Source organism: Ranitomeya variabilis, chromosome 3, assembly GCF_051348905.1.
Source record: "Ranitomeya variabilis isolate aRanVar5 chromosome 3, aRanVar5.hap1, whole genome shotgun sequence".
Taxonomy (NCBI): domain Eukaryota; kingdom Metazoa; phylum Chordata; class Amphibia; order Anura; family Dendrobatidae; genus Ranitomeya; species Ranitomeya variabilis.
In genome coordinates, this window is record NC_135234.1 from 111387696 (window position 1) to 111414378 (window position 26683).

Sequence of the window (26683 nt, forward strand, 5' to 3'; positions counted from 1 at the left end):
GACCCCCTGATGTACCTAAACAGTGGAAACCCCCCAATTCTAACTCCAACCCTAACCCCAACACAGCCCTAACCCTAATCTCAACCCGATCCATAATCCTAATCACAACCCTAACGATAATCACAACCCTAACCCCAAAACAGCCCTAATCTCAACCCTAACCATAACCCTAATCAAAACCCTAAATCCAACACACCCCTAACCCTAATCCTAACCCTAATCCCAACCCTAATCCCAAACGTAACACTAATCCCAACCCTAATCCAAACCCTAACCCTAATCCCAACTCTAACCCTAACTTTAGCCCCAACCCTAACTTTAGCCCCAACCCTAACCATAACTTTAGCCCCCGTCGTCACAAAAAAAGTTCAATGTAACCTTTTTTTTGTACGTCGCGTCCGCCATTTCCGCGGATGCGTGGCCGTAACTCTGCCCCCTCCTCCCCAGGACATAGACTGGGCAGCGGATGCGTTGAAAAACTGCATCCGCTGCCCACGTTGTGCACAATTTTCACAATGTGCGTCGGTACATCGGGCCGACGCATTGCGACCGCCCCGTACCGACGCAAGTGTGAAAGAAGCCTTAGGCTACTTTCAGACATAGCGCATTTTTGAGCGCTATTTTGCGGGCGCTTTTCAAAAATGCGCAATGTCATTTTCGTCTGCCGGCAAAGTGAATGAGAAATTCACTTTGCCGTTCAGACACACCGCAAAAAAACGCGGCGCTTTTGTCTGCAAACACGCCGGCGTAAAAAGAATTGACATGTCAATTCTTTACGCAGCGGCGTGTCTGCGTATCCCCCTAGGGCCCCATATTACCTTCCACACACAGCGCCTTTGTCCTGGGTGTCGGTGTCTTTGTACGGAGGGGTTGACACCCAGGACCGGACGTGACGTCGGACAGGAAGAGGGAAGCCCCCTGCCCCCCAGTGAAGCAGCATGGAGTCCTTCTGTGTGTGTGCGTGCGTGTGCGTGTGTGTGCGTGTGTGTGCGTGTGTGTGCGTGTGTGTGCGTGTGTGTGCGTGTGTGTGCGTGTGTGTGTGTGCGTGTGTGTGTCCCCATGCGACGCTAGTGCCACCATTGTGCTAAGTCGCCGTATGGGACTACTACTCCCATCCGGTATTAGGATGGGAGAGTTGTCCCTGTGTCCGGCGACTTAGCACAATTGTAAAGTTACACAAAACACCTACACACAATACACATACATGACACACAGTACATACAACATATAACACAGAGTATATACTCACCAACAGCACACTTGTAGGCGAAGCCCTCGATCCTCCAGGAAAAAATCCAAAAATAATAAACCAAATTCATACTCCCTGTCCGCAGAATCCATAAAACGAGTGTCCCACGCCGATCGGCTGCTCTCCGGCGATACACTGCCAGGAGCGAAGCTCCTAGCAGTGTATCGCGTACTGTTCCGGAGTTCAATGACTCCGGCGTCTCGGTTAACAGCAGTACAGCTGCGTTGAACTTTCCCACGCAGCACTGCCGTTAAGCGAGAGTGCCGGGGTCAATGACCGCCGGTAAACTCGCTCGCGCATGCGCAGTGACACACCGACAGGAACTATGGCTCCTGTCAGTGTGTTGCTGCAGCCGTGGAGAGCAGACATATCTCTGGATGTGTCTGTTCTCCATGGAAAATCTTGATACGTGGCACTTAAATATGTGGCAATTAAATACGTGACACGTGGCACTTATACGTGATACGTGTCACTTAAATACGTGGCACTTTGATACGTGGCACGTGGCACTTTGATACATGGCACGTGGCACTTTGATACGTGGCACGTGGCACTTTGATACGTGGCACGTGGCACTTTGATACGTGGCACGTGGCACTTTGATACGTGGCACGTGGCACTTTGATACGTGGCACGTGGCACTTTGATACGTGGCACGTGGCACTTAGATACGTGGCACGTGGCACTTTGATACGTGGCACTTTGATACGTGGCACTGAAATATGTGGCACGTGGCACTTTGATACGTGGCACGTGTCACTTAAATACGTGGCACGTGGCACTGAAAGATGTGGCACGTGGCACTTTGATACGTGGCACGTGACACTTTGATACGTGGCACGTGGCACTGAAATATGTGGCACGTGGCACTTTGATACGTGGCACGTGGCACTTTGATACGTGGCACGTGGCACTTTGATACGTGGCACGTGGCACTTTGATACGTGGCACGTGGCACTTTGATACGTGGCACTGAAATATGTGGCACGTGGCACTTTGATACGTGGCACGTGTCACTTAAATACGTGGCACGTGGCACTGAAATATGTGGGACACGTCGCACAAAAAAGTTACATGTAGTTTTTTTTGTGTCGACGGTCCGCCGAAGCACGACGCATCCGTCGCACGACGGATGCGACATGTGGCAATCCGTCGCAATGCGTCGCTAATGCAAGCCAATGGAGAAAAAACGCATCCTGCAAGCACTTTTGCAGGATGCGTTTTTTCTCCAACGACGCATTGCGACGGAAGCCAAAAAACGCTAGTGTGAAAGTAGCCTAACCCTAGCCCTAACCCTAAATTTAGCCCCAACCCTAACCCTAACCCTAATTTTAGCCCCAACTTGTCTTCTCCTGCCGGCCGGCAGATGGCGGGCGCACTGCGCATGCGCCCGCCATGATGAAAAAGCCGGCTGGCAGGAGAAGACAGAAGAGGACCCAGGGACCCCGGGTGAGTATGTTAGGGTCCCCGAATCCCCCTATTTCTCTGTCCTCTGATGTGCGATCACATCAGAGGACAGAGAAATAACTGATCGCTTTTTTTTTTTTTTTTTTTTTTTTTGCGGTCGCTGGTAAACTGTTAATTACCGGCGATCGCAAAGCAGGGGTCGGTGCAAATCGACCCCGATCATGTTCTTTGGGGTCTCGGCTACCCCCGGCAGCCGAGACCCCAAAGAACATCCGGGCGGCGGGCGCACTGCGCGTGCGCCCGCCATTTTTTCCCGGAAAAAAGATGGCGGCGCCCATGGGGAGACACGAGGAGCACCGGGGGAGGTAGGTAAGTATTGGGGGGCTATTGGGGGCCATCGGGGACCACATTTCTCTGTCCTCCGATGTGCGATCACATCGGAGGACAGAGAAATTAAACGGCAAATCGCGTTTTTTTTTTTTTTTTGTTGCGACCGCCGGTAAACGGTTAATTACCGGCGATCGCAACTCGGGGGTCGGTAAAAACCCCCCGAATCATGTTCTCTGGGGTCTCGGCTACCCTCGGCAACCGAGACCCCAGAGAAAATCCGACTCTGGGGGGCGCTATTCACTTTTTCCACAGCGCCGTTAATTAACGGCGCTGTGGTTTAAGTACCCTTAGCGGCCGCCGTTAAAAGGCGTATCGGCGGTCGTTAAGGGGTTTGGCGGTCGTTAAGGGGGGAGTTTGATAATCCTCTCCTTTGTCCTTTGTTGTCCTTTTTTAGATGCAGATCTAATTTGACACAGGTGGTGTTTGTGTATGAAAATCTACAGGGTGATTCCATAATTTTCCCCCTATGCTTGGTTAAAGTAACCATTACTGACTACCACATTTTTTGTTCTTGATTTCTTTTAGTGTTTCTTAAAGCCAGAAAGTTGCCATTTGAAATTACTTTAATTTTGCGCCATGTCTGTGATCTGCTTTTTTTTTTTTTTCCCCCTACAATATTAAACAACTGAATGAACATCCTCCAAGGCCGGTGATTCCATGATTTTTGCCAGGGGCTGTAATAGTCCACTTAGTGGGTTTGAAGCTGTGATTGTGTGATCATTTGTGCTATACTTGATGATGAATCAACTCTGCTATGTATAGATAAAATCATAGTCTCCTATGAACGCCAGCTACGAGCTGTCTTTCACAGGGGCGTAGTCATGCCAAGCACAGATCTTCAGCAGAGTTCTGGTTGTCATGGCGACCCTTCAGTGTCCCTTGATCACGTCATGGACATGCTGATAAGTGCGTGGAATGATGCCCCTTCCTTCTGGTGCGTGTTAAATACAGCAGGATTTGACAGGTTAAAAGCTATGGACAAAGCTCTGCTTCACCCACGGCAGTTAGGCACCAGATGGCTGATTAAATCAACAATCATCTGGTGGGAAAGATGCAGGCTCAGTGTCAGTCTGCATCAAAGGCAGGGACACGTACATATACCGTACTTTGTCATGAAGGGTTTAAACTGTGAGTATTTTCTCAGTCTTTAGTTGCGTTGTGTTGCTTTGAATGTATGCCATCAGGAAACACAAGATCTCTGTACTGCATTCTTAGTGGAGGAATAAATACAAGATATAGGCTTCTATTCGATTCTATTCAGAACTAGTCTCTGCTGTCTGTTGTAACACTTCTTGGGTAGTAAAGATTTTTTTTTTTTTTTTTTCTTCCCTTCAAAGGTTGAACAGTCTGTTATCTACTAGCTTGACCTCCCCATCGGTTACATGTCCACCTCCGGACCCTTGTGCAAAGGAGACTGTGCTCAATGCCATCCGAGAGCGCAGAAAGAGAATAAACAAAGATGAAGAATACAATGGAAGTGGAGAGATGGAGAACAAAAGACGGTAAGAATTCAGAATGCTGACTATGGCAGGAGGCTTAGCCACTTCAACTTTGCATTGACCTTGTAAGCTAGGCAATGTGGGAGACTCCAGTAGAGATGTGCTAATAAAGGACTACAGCGTATTGGTTCTAGTGGTGAAAACTCTTCACTTTCTAAGTGGAGCTGTACTTATTAGCCCGGATCTTAGTTACTGTAGCTCTGCTGCACGTAATCTGTATCTGACAGTAACTTTTCTTCCCCCATTTTCCGCCAGGAGGCAGGTTAGCAGTGAAAATGGGGAGTCTTCAGCTGATTCTCCGGTGGTAAATGGTTCCTTGGCTTGTGTTTCCAAGTAAGTAATGTCCGTTTCATTAGCCCATGTTAGTGTTTATTTTCCCATTGACTGAGTAGCTGTTCAGTCTTACCTGGTTTTACATGGACCATTTTAAAAACTTAAACTGTACAACTCTGAACAAATTTGCCTTGTTGTGGGAGTTATTTCCTGAAGTACATATTGGGGAGGTCCTTGTTCTTTGAAGCATTTACTGCTCCAACTGCTTTATTGGTATTTATTTTTTGGCCCTGAATATACATGGTCATTTTTTTTCTAACTTTTGCCTGTACACACACTTGTTTCTTCAGGTCAGACACCCTTAAAAGGGCACTAAATACACTTGATGAGACAAGCAACAAACGCTCCCGTACCTCCTCAAATAGCTCACTGAGTAGCTGCGCAATGAATGGATTTACAATACCCTCTCATAATGCAATCACCAGCTCTTACAGTTCCAGCAGAGTACTCCTACAGGTATTGTATGGATGATAGAAATATTATATGGCTTTTTTTTTTTTTTTTTTTTTTTTATAGAAGGCCCATACCAGTGACGAATAATGTATTGATATGCAATTGTTTTACATCCTTAAGAAAAGAAAACGAAATTGCCAGAATACATCTGAAATTTCAAGCCCATCCTCATCTCGGAGCCAAACGCCAGACGTGTCATCTAAAAAGGCCAGGTAAGGGCTGTAATCTATGCTGAGGGCTTTAGTTGGAATGTGTTGTCAAAGGGGTGGGTGGGAGAGTATTTAAAATGTATATTAATGGTAAAAAATCATCCCCCTCTGGTCTCCAGGCGCCGCCGCCTCCTTCTCGTGACGGCGCTTCCGCTCTGCAATCAGTTCTCGGGCATGCGCCGTGTGCGCTAACTGGGAACTTGCATCAGGTGATGTAAGGATATCGCACCTGCATGTAGCGGAGGCCTCAGATCCTGACCCGCAGTGTTATGATGTATTCACACTGCGAGGCTGGGAATCTGGCGCTTGCGCAGTGGAGCGCGTCACCGTGCTCCATTGAGGATAGTGCCGGTGTCTCGCGAGACTTGTGAAGTCTTGCGAGACTTCGGCACTTCTATCGAGGAGCATGGTGACTCCGTTACACGCAGGCGCGATATCCTTACATCACCTGATGCAAGTTCCGGGCAAGGGCGCACAGCGCATGCCCAAGAACTGATTGCAGAGCGCAGGTGCCGTTGACTTCACGAGAAAGAGAGGAGGCAGCGCCTGGAGGCCAGAGGGGGATGATGAACGGCTGCGAGGCGGTTGAGTCAGGGGGAGAAAAAATACCTTCCTGACTCAATAGAGGTATGGTGGGAAATTTATAAAACCTTATTTCAGCGTTCCTAGGGATGGGGTGACAGGTTCCCTTTAAGTTGGCCCTGCTTACTGGTCCCTCAGAGAACTGAACGGCAGTGATAAATTGTGGCTGAAGGGATGAGATCATAGTTCAGCAGTCTGTAACGTACTTAAAGGGACACTGTCACCTGAATTTGGAGGGAACAATCTTTAGCCATAGGGGTGGGGTTTTCGGGTGTTTGATGCACCCTTTCCTTACCCGCCAGCTGCATGCAATATTGGATTGAAGTTCATTCTCTGTCCTCCGTAGTACATGCCTGCACAAGGCAATCTTGCCTTGTGCAGGCATGTACTACGGAGGACAGAGAATGAACTTCAATCCAATATTGCAGCCGGCGGGTTAGGAAAGGGTGCATCAAACACCCGAAAACCCCACCCCTATGGCTAAAGATTGTTCCCTCCAAATTCAGGTGACAGTGTCACTTTAAGGTTAGATGCACAAGTCTGTGGACAATTACTAAAAACTCGGCACTCAGACTTAACTTAATCAGATAAAGTGTTTTAATGGTGTCCACGGTAAGTAACAGCAGAAACGTTTCGGTCCTATAGTCGGACCTTCATCAGTCACATTTGATCGTGAACGGAAGCTAGTGGACCCGAAAGATTGGGTTTTCATTAAGGTCATATATACACTGTGTTCCAAATTATTATGCAAATTGGATTTAAGTGTCATAAAGATTTAATTGTTTTGTTTTTCAAATAAACTCGTGGATGGTATTGTGTCTCAGGGCTCAATGGATCACTGAAATCAATCTTAAACACATGTGATAATTGGTTTTCCAGGTAATTCTAATTAAAGGAAAACTACTTAAAAATGATGTTCCACATTATTAAGCAGGTCACAGTTTTCAAGTAACATGGGAAAGAAAAAGGATCTCTCTGCTGCTGAAAAGCATCAAATAGTGCAATGCCTTGGTGAAGGGATAAAAACATTAGAAATTTTCCAAAAACATAAGCGTGATCATAGTACTGTTAAGAGATTTGTGGCTGTATCTGAGCACAAATGTTTGTGCTGATAAAGGCATAATGAGGAAGATTTCTGCCAGGCAAGTTCATCGGATTAAGAGAGCAGCTGCTAAAAAGCCATTACAAAGCAGCAAACAGATATTTGAAGCTGCTGGTGCCTCTGGAGTCCCTCGAACCTCAAGGTGTAGGATCCTTCAAAGGCTTGCTGTGGTGCATAAACCTACTATTCGGCCACCCTTAAACAGTGTTCACAAGCAGAAATGGTTGTATTGGGCCCACACATACATGAAGACTAATTTCCAAACAGTTTGTTTACTGATAAGTGTTGAGCAACCCTCGATGGTCCAGATGGATGGAGTAGTGGATGGTTGGTGGATGGCAACTATGTCCCAACAAGGCTGCAACGTTAGCGAGGAGGTGGAGGAGTCATGTTTTAGGCCAGAATCATGGGAAACAGCTGGTAAGACCCTTTAAGGTTCCTGAAGGTGTGAAAATGACCTCTGCAAAGTTTTATAGAGTTTCTGACTGACCACTTTCTTCTATGGTCTAAAAAGCAGAAATGTGCCTTCAGGAGCAAAATCATCTTCATGCTGACAATGCCCCATCTCATGCTGCAAAGAATACCTCTGAGTCATTGGCTGCTATGGGCATAAAAGGAGATAAACTCATGGTGTGGCCACCATCTTTCCCTGACCTCAACCCTATAGCGAACCTTTAGAGGATCATCAAGCAAAAGATCTATGAGGGTGGGAGGCAGTTCACATCAAAACAGCAGCTCTGGGAGGCTATTCCAACTTCATGCAAAGAAATACAAGCAGAAACTCTCCAAAAACTCACAAGTTCAATGGATGCAAGAATTGTGAAGGTGACATCAAAGAAGGGTCCTATGTTAACATGTAACTTGGCCTGTTGGGATGTTTTGGCGTTAAATAGCTTTTTTGTTCAGTGAATGTGACCTCCTAATGCTGCAAATTCCACAAATGAGCATTTTCAGTTCTTTAAAACATATCAAATGTTTAGAAATTCTACTGTGCATAATAATTTGGAACAGTGCATTTTGAGTTTTTATTCATTTTGGAGATTATACTGTTATCATTGGGAGGTTTCTGCAATAAAATTCGATGTATAATCTAACGGGTGATGACTTTTATTAGACTGACTGTCATTTGCACCGACCATTTAGGAAAATCTGATAAAAATGTTATTTGCATAATAATTTGGAACATACTGTATATAGGTGGACACAGCCAGTGTCTCAGGGGGATGGCGGAATCCGGCGGTATTGCCTTCTGTGGAATAGAGCCTGCGTGTCCTGGTCAGTGGAGGACGCGGTATCCGCGCACGGACGCGATGCAGTCTGCATCACCAATGAGACGGACACACTACCTTTGAACTCTACCTGGAGCAGTTCTTTGGGACTCTCCTCCTATATCCTTATTTTCTCATTCACTCCTCTTACATAAGTGAGGCTTTGAGAAAGACCGTGCCTGGTCGAAACATTAACCTTGTCCGCAATCATCCGCTTTTTTTCTTTATAAATTATTTGGTGGTGCCTGTGCACATGAATAAAAGCAACTAAAATTTTCTACATAAACGCAAAGACTTGAGTGCGGCTGTTTTTCGTGTATATTTGATGCAGGCTCTGGCGGTGAGCCCGCATCAAAGCCGGGACATGTCGATGTTTTGTACAGCTGACATGTGCCCGCAATAGCGGCGAATGGAGCCGCTATTAACTAGTTAAATGCCGCTGTCAAACGCTGACAGCGGCATTTAACTAGCGCTTCCGGCCATCAGGCCCGAAATGAGCGCATCGCTGACCCCCGTCACGTGATCGGGGATCAGCGATGTGTCTGCATGACAACCAGAGGTCTATTGAAGACCTCTATGGTTGTTGATGCCGGATTGCTGTGAGCGCCACCCTGTGTACGGCGCTCATAGCAATGCAGTAATTCAGCTACATAGGAGCGATCTATGCATCGCTCCTATGTAGCAGAGCCGATCGAGTTGTACCGGCTTCTAGCCTCCCATGGAGGCTATTGAAGCATGGCAAGTGTATAAAAAAAAAAAAAACCCTTTCGGCCCATTCAAAATAAAACAGTAAAAAAAAAAAAATCTAACCTACACATCTGGTATCGCAGAGTTCAGAATCGCCCAATCAATATAAAAAAAAAAAAATTAACCTGATCGCTAAACTGTGTAGCAAGGAAAAAAATTAGAAACCCCAGAATTGTTTTTTTGGTCGCCGCAACATTGCATTAAAATGCAATAACGGGCGATGAAAAGAATGTATCTGTACAGCAATGGTATCATTAAAAACTTCAGCTCTGCGCGCAAAAAATAAGCCCTCACCTGACCCCAGATCAAGTGGGGGGGATTGCACTTTTATTTTTGCAATTTCACCGCACTTGGAATATTTTTCCCATTTTCTAGTACACAACATGCTAAAACCAATGATGTCATTCAAAAGTACAACTTGTCCCGCAAAAAATAAGCCCTCACATGGCCATATTGACGGGAAAATAAAAGTTGTGGCTCTGGGAAGGATGGGAGCAAAAAACGAAACGCAAAACCTAAAAAAGCTGGGGTCATGAAGGGATTAAAGAAAACTGCATAGGGTAGTTCATTGTCCTTAAGAGGTCCTATGTCTAAGGGTACCGTCTCACAGTGGCACTTTTGTCGCTACGACGGTACGATCCGTGATGTTCCAGCGATATCCATACGATATCGCTGTGTCTGACACGCAGCAGCGATCAGGGACCCTGCTGAGAATCGTACGTCGTAGCAGATCGTTTGGAACTTTCTTTCGTCGCTGGATCTCCCGCTGTCATCGTTGGATCGGTGTGTGTGACACCGATCCAACGATGCGTTCGCTTGTAACCAGGGTAAACATCGGGTTACTAAGCGCAGGGCCGCGCTTAGTAACCCGATGTTTACCCTGGTTACCGTCGTAAATGTAAAAAAACAAAAACAAACAGTACATACTCACATTCCGGTGTCCGTCAGGTCCCTTGCTGTCTGCTTCCCGCACTGACTGACTCCCGGCCGTAAAGTGAAAGCAGAGCACAGCGGTGACGTCACAGACGGCAAGGGACCTGACGGACACCAGAATGTGAGTATGTACTGTTTGTTTTTGTTTTAAATTTACGACGGTAACCAGGGTAAACATCGGGTTACTAAGCGCGGCCCTGCGCTTAGTAACCCGATGTTTACCCTGGTTACCCGGGGACCTTGGCATCGTTGGTCGCTGGAGAGCGGTTTGTGTGACAGCTCCCCAGCGATCACACAACGACTTACCAACGATCACGGCCAGGTCATATCGCTGGTCGTGATCGTTGGTAAATCGTTTTGTGAGACGATGCCCTTAGATGTGAACACATAACACGCATTTCCTAACTCGTCCACCTCTGTGAAGGTCTATGGGGCTTGGGGTGTGTTTTTTTTTCTTATGGTGCAAGTTAGAATCTTTCTATAAACTTTTACTGATGTCAAAGATCGGAGCTACATGTCTTCTCACTAGCTCAGTTCTGAAATATGTAGTAATTGTAATTCAATGTCACTGTTTCTTATAGGGACGACATGCATGAAACGGGTCTATCTACCCCAGTGAAATCAGGCAGTAGGGATCAGTCGGAGGATTGTAAGTTACTGCTACTGTCGAATTTTGTGAAATGTAATATGAAGTGTATGTTGGTCCTTGCGTTTGTTATGCTAGCCATTGCAAAAGTTTGCTGAACTGTATTTTGGTGGCATCAGACCAGTAGGCTTCATAGCTGACCAGAATGGGGTGCTGCTTTTTTTCCTCATTTACTCCTGAGATGTATAGATGCTGCAGTTGGAGGCTTTTCACTTTCCACTTTGAAGTAAAGCTGCAATCTCGGTCATGCGTACATGCTTATGGCACAGTTATAAGAAATGGTGTCCGCTTTAATAACTGACTTGGTTTTGCCTCCTGTTCTCAAATGTTTGTGTGCTTTCAAAAGCAATGCGAGGGGAAAATGTAGCAGCTGCCCATGGCAACTAATTACATTCTCCTCTTCTCCCTTAGGTAACACCACTTCGTCCTCCAAGTCTTCTGCCTTTAATTCATCTGAGAATGGAAGTGGGGGGCCTCGTAGGAAGAAGGTTTTGTTGGTGTGTTCAGGGCGTGGAGATCTTTACCCACTGGTAAATACACTTGTATCTGTTCTCACCCATTGACCCTTTTCCATCTTTATGAGATGTTCAAAAAGTGTTCTTCTCCCTGTAGCCCCCACCACCTATTGTTGGATACAATATAACATCAAAGGATCTGGATTATGAGAAGAAGGCTTTTTTACAGAGGCTTAACAAGGCACTGGAAGAACCTGCTGGTGAGCATTTAAGTTACTGGATGGCGAATTGGTAAAACCTTGTCCAAATACATACTGATTTTATTTATTTTTTTACAGATCTTATCCCTGTCACCTCTACTCCACCAGTGACCACTATGGTTACTGCATCACCTCTCTTTATTTTATCTAATACCACATCCGCTCTGACATCACAGACCTCTACAGCAGGCAGTAACCCCTTACTACAGAGCCTAGCAAAAATGCAAAGCAAGGAGGGTTCACAAGGTGAGGAAGCTGATAATGTCTGTGTGTGTGACAATATGGGGTCTAATCTCCACTTTATCCAAGCTCCCCTATCCACAGGATGTGGGGTATTGCCGCTCAGTGCCATTCACTTTAATAGAGCTGATATGGGAAAATGTCCATGGGCAGGGATTGAACCATTTTATTGGGGAGAGCAGGGAGCAACACTTGTGGCAACCCTCTCAGACCAAGCTTTTCAACATTGGTGGTTTATCCAGTGTATGGTCATGACGATGTGGAAGAGCCGTGGCCTGAAAGGACTCTCCTCAAATGTTTAATTGGCAAAGTCCCGTTTTCTAACATGGGACAGTCTTTGCATGGAAAGTGATAAAATGAATACTGTTAGAGGAAATAGCGCAAAAATAGGGTCTTATCCGAGATATAGTTGGTTGATACGATTGAATTGTACTCGCCAGATGTAGCTAAATTAAAGCTTTGAGGGAATTCGCTGCAGCAGACCCACAGGTCCAGTAGAAACCGGCCGTTGGATAGAACCGGTTTCCTGATGGAGTCTTAGAACTCTAAAACTCGTTGAATAAAACCACATTTATTAAATACAGTGGTGGTGGTTACACAAGTACAATGTGACATTGCTAACTAAAATGCTGCTTGTAAACCCTGGCAAAAGTGTATAACTGAGACCTGATGTGCTGTCATCTAAAATGCCTTTGTTTTGTCCTTCAGAGCCTGTACAAACTGTTGCTGCAGACTTTCCAAATCAGAAGGTGGTCTCGTTGGGTTTGTCTCCTAAAGATGTCTCCGGTGAGAATGTTTCCCTCAAGCTGGTGTCCCCACCACCTGCAGTGGCGCCCAGCATCTCGGCACCCCAGCCCAACGGTGCAGTCCAGAACAAAGCTGACTCAAATAGTAGTCTTCTCCAACTCCTTACTCAGCCAACATTGACTGACTCGCAGTCTAGCTTTAAGCCACTATTTCCCAGTAATGTGGGTGCTGCCCCCCCCATTGTTTCCTCCAGTGGGCCATCTGTGCCCTCTGTCACTTCGACAAATACTTTTAAACCAATATTTGGAGAGCAAAGTGTCCAGCAGAATCTACCTGCAAGTACATTTAAGCCAATATTTGGGGACTCGTCTCTTCAGCAACCTGCCGTCACATCTGCATCCCCTTTCACATTCCAAGTGAATTCCAATCCTACATCCACTGCGCCTCCATCTTTTCCTGGGTTTGGTGCTACAGTGACCAGTACAACTCCAAGCACGGACAGCGGTACCAAGCCGTCAATTTCTTTACCGGCGTCGAGCAGTGCCACCACTAGCTTTAGTGCAGCCTTTCCGGCGGCTATAACCTCTAGTAGCACAGCTACCTCTGCTCCCACAAATTCATTCTTAGGAAGCAGCACAAGTTTGGATTCCCAAACAAAGACAACATTTGTATTTGGGCAAGCGCCTACCTCACAAGCAACACCTGGCCTGAGTGTGTTTGGGAATACGCAAACGGCTCCAACGGCTCAACCCCCACAGTCATCCATTTTTGGCTCTACAACATCTGCATTTTCAGCTGCGCACAACTCCAATCCTCCACCCTATCCTGCTAGTTCTGGTGCATCCACTTATAACAGCTCAGGGAGTGGGATACAGGCAGATAAACCTGCCCCTAATTCACTCGCTAGCTTTGGAACATCTGGAGCTCCCTCTACATTTGGATCGGGTACTCTGCCCACTTTTGGGGGCAGCTCTCAGACAGCATTTGGTGCAAATTCCCAACCAGCATTTGGATCAAATGTAACTTTTGCATTTGGAACCGGATCTGCTCCTGCAACAACAAACCCAATGACTTTTGGCTCAATGAATAGCACACAAACAAACAGTACCCCCGCAACAGGCCAGTTTGGTGCTTCAAAGTCCTTCTCTTTCGGAGAAAAAACAAACACTTCAGTGTCCTTTGGGTCAACCACAAGCACTGTGCCTGCGCCAGCTATGACTTTTGGAAACTCTTCTGCAGCTCACAATAGCACACATGGGACCCCTGGACTAACAGAAAACAAGCTGTCTTTCGGTGAGTGTAAAATTGTCTTGTATTTGAGAGAAATATGATTTTCATAGTCTTTTTTTTTTTTTTTTTTTTTTCAATTTATTGAAAGCTGCTTATTGATACAATAAGGCATTAAGGGTAGCCCACACTTTGCCATAGTTAATATAGTTCGCTGCTTTAATCTCCTTATTATCAGAGGATCTGCCTTACGAGTTTATTATTTTTTTTTCCCTGTGAACAAGCCCTTTAAAGGGATTTTCATGTGTGTTCTTCAGGAGCGCACTGCTCTTTACACCTGGCTTTCTTGCTGTGGGACAGTGCACTCCCGAATATTGATGGGTAACTGAGCCGATGGCCTGAATTATGCCCACCAAGTGGCTTTGCCTCTACAGCCTCAGGGGTGCCCAATCTGGCTGGATGTAGTGAGCTGCAGGGATGGCTGTAAATTAACTTACAACAACCAATTTTACAAATGTATGATCACAAGGCAATCACTTTATAATAAGTTCCTCCTGATGTGGTGAGTCCACTCTACTTTACCTGGAAACAGCTTAACAAGGCAATTCTAGTACATGACCTTTGCTGGGTAGAGCGTACGTGCCGTCATCATGACATTAACAGAGGAAGGATGACGTGCATGCAAATGGAGTCTGTGTGCATCTTGTGTCCAAGGCTGCCATGTTCAGTATCTGTATTTTCATACATCAGTGAGAGTAGTTTGGGTTTATATTCCCCCCTTGACCTTCTGGCTCATGTGCACTTCAGGTTTCTCTACTGTAATCTTTAAAAGCTGTTATAAAATGGTTTGCTACAAGGCATGGAAAGTTTGTGTTAGGCTATGTGCACACGTTCAGGAAAGTGTGCATAATTTTACTGAGTAAAACTGGACTTTTTATGCAGGAAATACGCATGCGCTTTTTTTGTGTGGATTTTTCACGTGTGTTTTTTTTTTCCCCAGAGCTTCCCAATGCAGTAATGTAGCAGCAAAACTGCAAAATTAATGAACATGCTGTGTTTTTTTTCACAGGGGGGGGGGGGACTCAGCATGTGCACAAAAATTGCATAATGCATTAAAAATGATGGGATGCTTATGTATGTGTTTTTCCACGGAAAAAAAACGCGAAAAATCCTAAATGTGTGCACCTACCTTTAAAACACAGACTGGTTCCCACTTTAAAAATATCTATATTTGCCCTCGAGCAGCATAAATCAGCTGACTGGATCCCCTCTATTGACTGGGCAAGCCAAAATGTCAGACTGGCTTATGGGTTGAATGTCTGTCTTCTAATTATTCCATATGATCTCTTTACCTACAGGGACACCTGCTGCACCATTTGGACAGAATGCCTCCCCTGCACCCATTAATTTTGGGACTCCAACCTCATCGTTTGGCAGCCCTGCCCCCACCTCATTTGGTAAGAATGCATGTTTGATTGGCTATGATTTGGCATGAGCAAGATATGAGAAAAAAACAAATGTTCTATTGACGTAGTCATTTGAGAGCTTTCTTTTTTTGCAAGCCTAGTTGATGTTTTTGCCTGACACCAATGTACTAGAAATTCCAAGTGTAATCCATTATGGGAGGGTGAAGGACATGATGAGGGCCAGCACAAAATAATTCTGCTATTGATTTTGGGTGACTTCTTCATAGTGTATGGAAGAAATGACCTTGTATGATAATCCAGGTCCGTGTAGTTGCCCAAATTTGTATGGAGGTTTTTGTAGAAACTGTGGGAGGGTGACAGAGGGCAGTGGGTCTTTGTTTTTTTTTTTCTTTTTGGGAGGGGGTCCCTGATGTGAGACTTTACCTGCAATTGTCTGATTGCTTGTTCTATATAATGCAATACCACCGTGTAGAGCTAAAATGACTGTCTATTATGAAGACTTCATGGGTTTTACAGGAGTACCACCATGGCATTGTAAAAAAGAGAGAAAATTGCGATGAACCTGCCCAACGCCTGCACTTCACCCCTTAACGACCGCCAGTCCGCCTTTTAACAGCAGCCGTTATGGGGCATTACTCCTTGGTGCCACTTTTTAACGGCTCTGAGAAATAAGTCAATAGGGTCCCCCAGCATCAGAAAGTCTCCAGTGTTTAGGCCTCTGGGATGGCGGAGACCCTGGAGAATATGACCAGGGCTGGTTTTTCCAGTCTTGTCACGTGATCGCCGATATTCACCGAATAACTGCAATCGCGTTAGAAATGTTTTTAAAATCGGACATTTTTTTTTTCTTCTCCTGACATATCATGTCAAGAGAAAAATGATGTCCCCAGGACACCCATGGTGCCGCTGTACCAGTAATGCCATGCACCAGCACTCCTCCGCCTGTTCCTTGAGCAAAGTGTTGGGCGCAGTGCACACTCAGATTGCAGGGATTTTTTTGATTGGTCCCTGAATCACAATGATCAAAAGTCCAATATTTGTAATTCCCCCTACTCAGATTACATTTTTTTTTTTCTTTCTTTGCCTTTAAGCTAGGGTTTGGGGTTGTATGTTAAGTTTTAAGGTTAGGGTTTTTATTTAAAAAAAAAAAAATTACTATTACGGGTTTTTTTTTGTTTTTTGTTTTGTTAGACATTCATATAAAATAAAACAATGGCCCGCAGAGCAGGCGTACAAGCCTGTGTTGCTTCGGGAGTGAAACAGAATCTGCTTCTGAAGCAAAACCGTTTTCAGCCAGTAACGAGTCTTCTGAAGCCTCAGGCAGGGCCGTATTCTGCAGGCCCATCTTCATTGTCGTATCGTGACCGTGCATATTCCCCCTTTTTTTAGCAGCCCTTGGAATAAAATTTTATATCACAAAGTTTATCCTCTTTGAATTTTTCCAATTTTTTTGTTGTTCCAGTAGTCTTACAATTCCTTCATTTTAGTGAGAATTCCCAAGCCCTCCCCAAGAAATGACCTAAAAGGGGTGTTCCCATCTCCAAGATCATATCCCGACACGTAGTAGATGTAGTAATATTAGCAAATACCTCCAATGAGAAATGTAGTAATTTTTCTGATTTGCTATGTTTTTCCTTAAGTTCAGGCTTTGCACCATGGATACCTAAGGTCAGAACAGCTTGTTTAATAATCACTTTTTTCTATTTTCTCATTTGTGTATTAAGGTCAATCAAGTCATGGTTTCTCAATCGGAGTAACCTCTAAATCTTCAGGAACTCGGCAACGACTTATGGCCCGGCGCCAGCATACCCGGAAGAAGTAGAAATGTGGCACTGCATCCTCTCGCTCTTTTAAACTATAAATACTATATTTTCACACTCGGCATGTTTTTTTTTTTTTTTTAAATGAGAAGGCTGGACACTCTGAATTCTTACCCCAGGGGGCAGTCAACGCTTTCTCCCCAGGCGAGGCCTGTAGACTATTGCTAACCTCTCCTGATTCTTCTGATGGAGCTACTATAACATGCACACTGACACTGCCAAACCGTTCAACTGCTCTTGCACACGTTGGACCTTGCCACCTTGCTTTATGCGCGTTCTCATCTGGACAGTGTGGTCATCCTGTGGCTGGAAGCTCCCCCCCCCCCCCCTGTATAAAAGCATTCTGTAGATCTTCTTGTTCATCAGTTTTGGATTTCGTTTAAGATCAGTTTATTTGCAGTGCCTTTTTTTTTTTTCTTGCCAGCTTTTTCTCTACTTGATGATCTAGGTAACTTGTTGTTCTACCTATTGCTGAGTTTCTCGGCAAGGGAAGGCGTGCCAAAAGCCTGGATCCATTGTACCATGACATGCGCAATGTTCATACTGAATATTTAACACCTCTTGCAATCTTGAAACTGACCAAGTGATCTGCGATGGCGAACTTGCTTTCTGGTGAATTGTGCATATTGCCATGTGTATACAAGGGACTCGTGTGTTTTTTTTTTTTTGCTTTTTTAATTTAAAATTTGTCAGGATTTCTCCCGTCATGCCAGGACTTGCAGTAATCTGCCATTGTATAAATCATCATTGCTGTTCTCCATTTATTTGCTCTGACTCCTAAAGATTTAGGACGTTTGGACTGTCTGAGTAACACTCACTTTTCTTTTCACTTGTACAGTTGATTTAGGGGGTTGAAAAAAAACAACAGCTTTGTAATAGAGAAATGTGCTTTTTTTTATGATTCATTTTTAAACTCCCTTTACAGGTACAACCCGTCTACAATGACATATAGGTTGTTGTTGTTTCCGCACCTACTACTGTGATAGCTACAGTTCTCCATAGAACTTTATGAGAACTAGCGGTCATCTTTCCTTGCAGCAGTATGTCTGCCGTCTGCTTTTTAGTTCCTCCATAGAATTTTAAAATCTCAAACTGTTGTATCTGTTATGGGAGAGAGTCTGTCTGCACTTTTATCCATGATTTTATCCATGAGTGAAAGATCAGTCCTGTAGGAGAAATAAGCAAATTTGTCTTCAGATGCATTACTAAGTTGCTTAGGTTCAGGTGTAGGATTGATTTGTAAAAACTAAGACTGTTACTCTGTAAAGCAGTTCTCCACCCTCCGGGGCAGATTGTACGCTCCGGAACAAGCGGGCGCCATCCTTAACTTATGACGTGCTTTTGGAATTGTCAGTCACTTTATTTGTGTTGTGAAAAAAATGTTTTTGTAAGCTACCTCTAAGGGGAAGAGTGAAAGTGAAGCGCATGTTAGAATGAGACTGTGCACAGCAGATATGTAATTATTACTGTACTTTCCACAGCTCACTGTCCATTAATGTTCACCACCGTGTGTGGCGGACGGAGCCTGGATGGCTTGTAGCGATGTCTGGTCTCACAGTGGAGCTCGTGTCTGCACATCTTACTCTACCACTGAGTGCTAGTGCATTAAAAGGGCTCGTTGCTTCTATGGATGGAGGTGGAAAATGCACTGGCTTCTAATCTGAAATGCTATTTACCTGCATTCTTTACTGATGGCCCCTGAATGACAAGGAACATGTATATCGTCCCTGCAGCCACTAATTGCACCCTGCCAGTTTGACAGCCGTCTTGTCAGTGTCGGGGTGTGATTAGTCACGCTCACTGTATAGTTGGCAATGATTGTAATCACTCCCTGCACATCCCTCTGACTGAAAGCAAATGGCTGCAGGGAGGATAGGAGTTAATGTTCATCCTGTAGCTGTGTGCCCAGTAAGGCAGGATTTTAACGCTGTTTACCTGCGGATTAACCCAACATCTGCAAGTAGATAGTATTTCTAAAGCTGGAGTCACACTAAACGACTTACCAACGATCACGACCAGCGATACGACCTGGCCGTGATCATTGGTAAGTCGTTGTGTGGTCGCTGGGGAGCTGTCACACAGACGGCTCTCTCCAGCGACCAACGATCAGGGGAACGACTTCGGCATCGTTGAAACTGTCTTCAACGATGCCGAAGTCCCCCTGCAGCACCCGGGTAACCAGGGTAAACATCGGGTTACTAAGTGCAGGGCCGCGCTTAGTAACCCGATATTTACCCTGGTTACCATTGTAAAAGTAAAAAACAAAAAAACACTACATACTCACATTCTGATGTCTGTCACGTCCCCCGCCGGCGTCCACAGGGTTAAAACTGCTTTCGGCAAGAGCGCTGCTGCCGAGAGCTTCCCTGCACTGACTGTCTCAGCGCCGGCCGTAACAGCGGTGACCGCTGTGCTCTGCTTTACAGCCGGCGCTGACAGTCAGTGCAGGGAAGCTCTCGGCAGCAGCGCGTGCATTAGCGGCGCTCCTGCCGAAAGCAGTTTTAACCCTGTGGACGCCGGGGGACGTGACAGACATCAGAATGTGAGTATGTACTGTTTTTTTTTTTTTTTTTACTTTTACAAAGGTAACCAGGGTAAATATCGGGTTACTAAGTGCGGCCCTGCGCTTAGTAACCCGATGTTTACCCTGGTTACAAGAGAACACATCGCTGGATCGGCGTCACACACGCCGATCCAGCGATGACAGCGGGTGATCAGCGACCAAAAAATGGTCCTGATCATTCCCCAACCATCTCCCAGCAGGGGCCTGATCGTTGGTCGCTGTCACACATAACGAGGTCGTTAGCGGGATCGTTGCAACAATATCGTTATGTGTGACTCAGCCTTAACATGACACGTTCTCTTTTTAAAGGCCTATTGTCTAGTTTGATTTGCCTTTGTTGTCCTATTTCTTTGTGGAGCTATAGAACAAAGAACCAGTCTAAAGAGGCACTATGCAAAGCGGATTATTGGCTGATATCCACCCCATACCTGTTAGTTTGCCTCCCTCTGTTCTCTCACTCAAGCGGTGCTTGATTTTGTTCACTTGGGGCTTCTTCATGAACGTGGAAAGGTCCATTTACGTGAGCTGATACTCATTACTAGGACAGCCCCTTCTTTATCAAAATGTTTGGCCCCCATCATTATAATAAAGCCTATACTCCTCTCCTGTGCCAGCGTTTTCCCATGTGTCGGCAGTAGCTCTCCCCAGGGCCCTTGTGTGGTGTGACTCCGTCAGTCCCCACTTTCGGACAAATCTATCATGAAGAGGAAGTCCGAGCTGCAACTGATCCCTGACTTCCTTATTATGTTAGAGTTGCCGGAAGGCGGTGACTGCGTCACGTGTGACAACACCGCACAAGAGCCCCGGGGAGAGCTACTGCCGACACTGGGAACGGTGCTGGCACAGGAGATGAGTAGATGAATATAGATTTAATTTTATCTGGGCCAAGCGATGGGGCGAGAAGTTGTCCAAGCAGTGGCAATTTCTTCAAGGCCATGTTCACATGTCTCATCAAGATTTGTAAGCCAAAACCAGGAGTGGATGAAAAATGCAGAAGTAATGATGATTTTTATTACGGTACTTTTCCTCTTTTCCACTCCTGGTTTTGGCTTACAAATAAAATCTAAAATACTGAATGTGGCCTAAAAGAAACTTGTCATTTTGGAAAATGCTCATTATATGCAGAGATGATCTGGAGGTAAATGATGTTACAATGCTGCCCTGGCCGCCTTACTGAAAGTGCATCTATCGGGAAAATAACTTTTCCTCCCCAAGAGCTGCCAGCTTTCAGTCAGAGGCCGCAGTCACTGCTCACACAGCACTGACACGTTGAATGACTGCACCGATCAATTAAAAGCTGGGGCGTTCTTGCAGCCACCACACATTACTGTGAGTGGTGACTATTCATACCTACATGACACAATAAAAAACTTTTGAAAGCGAGGGCTTTTCAAATATCTAATCTGTATCTTCTCACTTTGGTGGCCAAATTGCTAGTTTACCTGCAGATTAATCCCATAATAGCTGGTAAATGGCGTTTTCTGATGACTGGGTCCCTGTAACGCTCCTGTATTATTGAATATCTTGGTGAATGCGGCATACGGCACCAATGGCATTTGCCTGTCTAAGCCCTGAGATCTATATATGGGAGGATGCACCCAACAGTGTTATCAGCTCTGCCTAGTGCTTCTTGGTTTTTTTTTGGTTTTTTTTTTCCAGTGGATTTTTCTAGGCCCATTTCTGCCAGAGGAAAACTATAGGTAATGGTGCGGTATACATGAATTCATGGTGTTGGTTTCTCTGCACAGTATGTTGATAGACTTGGTAATTTATGTGCACACCCAACTAGCTATGGAATACAACTTTTAATTGCTTTTGCAGTGTAAAGCCATGCATTCAGTAGTGTAAGTAGGATGTAAACCCAGTGTTATTGTACCCGATGGTCTACATTGCAGCACTGTCATCGAGCTAGAATAGAACCTCCAGACTTTTTATCTTTACAGCCCAAAGTACTACTGTGTGGTTATCAGTACTGAACTCTGCTGTGGACAGTGTGTATGGTGGAATGTACATAGTTTGTAAGCTTGCTGTTTTGTCTGGATTTGGTTTGGGAGGATTTTCAGATTATTTTTTAACTTTTTTTTTTTTTTTTTAAATAAATTCTTACGTCTTAAAACTCTGATTTTAAATAAAAACAAAATTGCTTTAACTTGTCTTGCTGATTTATATTGTACATAAAGTCACAGGGATATAAATAGGATTTTTGCACTTGCTGTAAAATCTTTCATGGCCTTTACTGGGAGATGTAGACCATAGGTGTACTCTGCTGCCACCAAGAGGCTAACACTAAAAACTACAACCAAGAAAAGTCAGTGCCTCCTCAGCAAGCTACACCTGTCTACTGGCAACCAAGCTGTTTGTTTTCTGCTTCTCACCGAATAATCTATTAATACACATGTGCCCAATGAAGCAACAGGATCAAAGGGGAGTATGTTGTGTCCTTCAATGATTACCTCGTTTCTCAGGTGCTTAATTTGGGGTCACAGAAACCATGGGATGTACCAACCAACTTCCTAAGGAGGTAACCTGAACTACTGCTACTTGTAGCCCTTTTCTCCCCAGCCTTGAGGCTGAGGCAAAACTGTAGTAGACATTGTAAAATTTAGAGACCTTATGAACAGAAGAGCAAGTGGCAGCTTTATAAAGTGGAAAGCTTGATGCCAATGAGCCCAAGAAGTGCCCACCTCCTGAATGGAATGAGTCTTCACCCCTTCCAAGGTGGCAGAACAATTCCAGAGGGCAATGGTCACCATATTGACAAGACCTCTGTGAGGTGCTGCATCTGCAGTGTTTAAGTGTCTGTCAGATTCCCTATCGCCTTAGGTAGTGACGCAGTGCTCTGACCACATCCAAGCAATGTAAGGCTAGGTTTTATCTGCATCAACTTACGCATGACGGATAAAAAAAAATGGGGAGGGAGAAAATAATCATCCCTTGGGGGCAATCCTTAATGAACCACTTTGCAAACAAAAGGAACAGAAATATTCAAGTATTCTTTTTCCTAATCCCCAGGTAATTCCCTTATGGGGTGGATGCCTGCTCTGCAAGTGGCTCCATGACAGTCTATGCTTTGCCATCAATTTCCCCGATTCCAGTAGTACTGAGGAAAATTATCACCTATCAGGGCCAGGAGACTTTTTGTTTAATTGGGTATGTCTAATGGCGGTGTGGGATCCATGGGTCTTCTCTGATCCCGGACCTTCTCTCTCATGGTTCAATCCATCATCCCATTGTGAGGAACCTTCACTTGACGGTATGGCATTTGAGCGGCAGTCCCTCACGTCTAAAGGGTGTACCATACGGCACAAAATGGCAGCACTACAGATGTCTGAGATAGTGGGGGGAAAAACGTCTTTATTCACTCATATATGATGTGCTACATGGGTGAATAAAGACCACAGGGTTTTGTTTTTTTCCCCCCACTATCTCATGTCTGGAGTGCTGCCATTTTTTCAAGTGTGTGTGTACACGCGCGCACACACACACACACACACACACACACACACACACACACACACACACACACACACACACACACACACACACTTACTTGCACCCGTTTCCTATATCTGCTCTGGTATGGTGCTGCTTTCTTTTGAGTATATTAAAAAGACTTTTCAAGAATTTGATTTCCACCCTGTTGAGATGTAGAAAGAAAGATATGCTATATAATCGAGGAGGTGGAACTACTCGCGTTCCAGATTCCTCACGATTTTGTAAAGTAGGTCAGCACATTGGGTGTAGACTATATAAAACATAGCTTTTTAATAGTGGATTTGAAAAAAAAAAAATATATAGATTATTATGTTTGATTTAATTATTTGAATATTGAACAAGCAAAAAAAATAAAAATAAAATAAGACTGTCCAATCCATAAAGGTGAATAAATATATGACAAATGTTACAAAAATCAGTGAAAGACCATCAAGCTATGCTGACAGTGGTCAATTAAAGATATGTCTATATGAATATTAGGCACTAAAACATGAAATAGTTAAATTGAATCATCTTACCCAAATGTAAATATCCAAGGGATGGGGTCATTGTACAGACATTACTCTTGCAGAGACCTGTCCATGCTTTTGAGCGGAGCTTAGAGGTTAGCCTATTGAGCCTTATCAGTATTACAATGGCCCTGGTTGCCCAAACGCTCCCGCCCTGACATGGACAGTCCACAACTGACCCTTTGTAGACTATGCCCTACAATCGCTCTGCGTGCCTCCTGACACTTTTCTTCCTTTCAAGGTCATCAGGGGATAATGCCTGCTTCAAATTAAGCAAAGGCTACGATACCAGCATCTCAGTGGTGGGCCAAGCATTCAGCAAAGTGGCACCATCATTTGACAGCATGGTGGCATTTTAGCCACCGCTCCTATCGTCTAAAGGGTTTTTCATATTGGTGAGAGGTTGTTTGTTTGTTTCCCCCCCCCCCCCCCTCACTATGGTCTTAATTCACAAACGTCTGGAGTCCTGCCATTTTATTTTTTTTTTACATATGGACGATACTAGGTCGGTACCCTGGGACTTGCACCTGTTTGCTATACCAGTTTTGTATAGTGCTGCTTTCTCTTGAGGATGTTAAAGGATTTTTAACCCCTTAGTGACGGAGCCAGATTTTTTAAATCTGACCAGTGTCACTTTATGTGGTAATAACTCTGCTACGCTTCAACAAATCCCAGTGATTTTGAGAATGTTTTTTCATGACACATTATACTTTATGATAATGGTAAATTTAGGTCAATATGTTTTGTGTTTATTTATAAAAAATATCAAAATTTGAGAAAAATGTTAAATTAGCAATTTTCTAAATTTGAATGATTATCCCTTTAATCCAGATGGTCATACCACAGCAAATCATTAATAAATAACATTTCCCACATACCGGCTTTACACCAGCATCATTTGTAAAATGTTATTTTATTTTGTTAGCATTTTAGGAGGTTTAATAATGTAGCAGCAATTTTTCATTTTTTCAAGGAAATTTACTAAATTTATTTTTTTTAAGGACTTATCCATGTTTGAAGTGACTTTAGGGGGTCTCATATATTGGGAAACCCCCCAAACCTGATACCATTTTAAAAACAGCACCCCCTGGCATATCGAAAACTGCTGTCAGGTTGTTTATTAACCCTTCAGGTGCTTTACAGGAATTAATGCAAAGTGGTATGACAGAAATGAAAATGTGTATTTTTACCACCTAAATGTCTCTAACTTCCGAACAGATTACTAACGCCATCAGACTCTAAGGCCACTATTTGGTCATGAATTGCCATCGCAAACATCAGGACCACACAATCATGATCTGAGGGCACCAATTGGGATAAAGAGGAAGCCCCCAGACTGTTAACCATTTATAATGATGTAGTCACTATTTACAGCAGCATCTAAGGGGTTAAACAGATTTGAGAGGTGCAAACACTGATCGTGGCTGATGCAGAAAGTTGTCAGCTATAGTGTCCAGCCAACAGCTGCTGGATTGTCACCTGTATGGGGAGGCTATTCTCTTATATCTCAGGTCAGTTAAAAGACGTATTGGCTGTCATTAAGGGGTTAAAAAAAATGTGATTTTCACCCTGTTAAAGTGTAGGAAGAAAGTTACCACTGACATTTATGCCAAAGTTTGGAACAGGTTTCTAAGTTTTTCAAGGATAAACCTCGTTGAGGATAATCCAGTACCATGGTCTTTCTGGTTGTTTTCTTCAACCGTAAAGTAACAAATCGCCCTTGGGTTATAAAGTTCATAAAAATAATAGGCATGGAACGAAACTGATGAGGCTTTTGATTGGATGAAGAATGAGGGGGATGTCTCTTCTGCAGAAACAGGGTACTCTTCGCACCTGTGGTGTCCGAAATTATCTTGTCCCCAAAAAGATTAGGTCTGCAGAAAGGCAGGTTCAAAAGGAACTGCTTAAGGATTCGTGGTCCATGTTCCATTCATTGAGCCAAAGTATACAGCCACCATATTGGTTGAAGTTTGCGTTTAGTAACCAACTGCTTCAAGAGTAACAGATACCCACGTTGGTGATGTGGACTGTGAGGTCTGCCAGCTCCTTTGGAGGCGACTTGGAGATGTCTTGGTGTAGGTTCTATGCTCAAGCCTTGACTCTTGGTTACCCAGGTCACAGCGAAGGATGGACGCAGACAAGAACTTGCAGCTTCAATTGGTGATCTGGCTATGGATTTCACATGTCAGTCAGTGAAGACTTGAAGAGACGTTACGTCAGAGATTGGTAGGATCATGGTCCTTAACAGTCTGAACAGGATCTATTGCAGGACACGAGGACCATGTGGCAACATGTTCTGCAGGAGAGGGAAACAAAGTCCCCATACATTTACGTGTTTGAAAATGTTTGTCTTGTTGAGCCCGCTCTTTGTCCTTCACTGAATTCAGAGTGGTAAGAAAAACATTTGGTGGGACATCCATACCTCCTGAAGGATATCACGTTTTTGGGGGTGATGGGTCTGGTTCTTTCATATTGAGGGTTTGGTTTACAGCTCAAACAAGACTGTCTACCATGTCTCTTAGCTTAAAAGGCTGAGCGGAATCCAGGTCCGAATCAGAATACTGATTATATAGATACCCGAGATGAACGAACCTCCGAAGCAAGAGAGCATAAGGATGAATGATGGCTCGAAGTTGTTGAGGGAGACTGAGACTGGAACGAAGATCTAGCCCACCTGGACCGCTGACAGGCTTTGCCATGTTGTTGCAGAGTAGCTGGTGGGTCTCCCTCACTCTTGCCAGTGGTCATGGTACCCAAAACATAGGCAGAAATGGATAGCAACTCCATGATAGTGACCAAGGTCTGTGATACTTTGGTCAATTTAGCAACTAACAGAGAGTTTTATAGTCCAGACATGGGGGTTCTCCTGGGCTAGAAGCTGGGTTAGCAAGGTGCAGGCGGCGCAAGTCACTACAGGTTGGCCCGACTGGAATTTTTACTTCTGGAATACCCAAAGTACACATCCAGCAAAAGTTGTGTAGACTAGTGTATACATCTTTCCATGGGGCCTGACATGGTTAAAAGTGAAAAATAGAAGAAAGATATAGTCAGGAAGGGATTAATGGATGCCACAGCTGGTGACCTGTGCTTTGGAGCTGAGGAGTGCGGTAAGAGAGGTCCTG

General features: G+C 44.6%; 1 protein-coding gene across 4 annotated transcripts in view; it reads left to right on the plus strand.

Annotated features, from left to right (window-relative positions):
- Positions 1-19266, plus strand: part of POM121 (POM121 transmembrane nucleoporin) — a 30038-nt gene extending 10772 nt beyond the window's left edge. For 3 of the 4 annotated variants that reach the window (XM_077294512.1, XM_077294509.1, XM_077294511.1), the window contains 11 exons: positions 4384-4548; positions 4801-4878; positions 5169-5334; positions 5452-5543; positions 10754-10821; positions 11230-11348; positions 11431-11533; positions 11612-11779; positions 12482-13813; positions 15106-15204; positions 16899-19265. In XM_077294512.1, the coding sequence (XP_077150627.1) occupies positions 4384-4548; positions 4801-4878; positions 5169-5334; positions 5452-5543; positions 10754-10821; positions 11230-11348; positions 11431-11533; positions 11612-11779; positions 12482-13813; positions 15106-15204; positions 16899-16996 (2488 nt within the window). In that variant the 3' untranslated portion in view covers positions 16997-19265. Of the gene's footprint in view, positions 1-4383; positions 4549-4800; positions 4879-5168; positions 5335-5451; positions 5544-10753; positions 10822-11229; positions 11349-11430; positions 11534-11611; positions 11780-12481; positions 13814-15105; positions 15205-16898 lie in introns of all 4 variants that reach the window. The other variant, XM_077294510.1, reaches the window with a different exon arrangement.
- The last annotated feature ends 7417 nt before the right edge of the window (positions 19267-26683 follow it).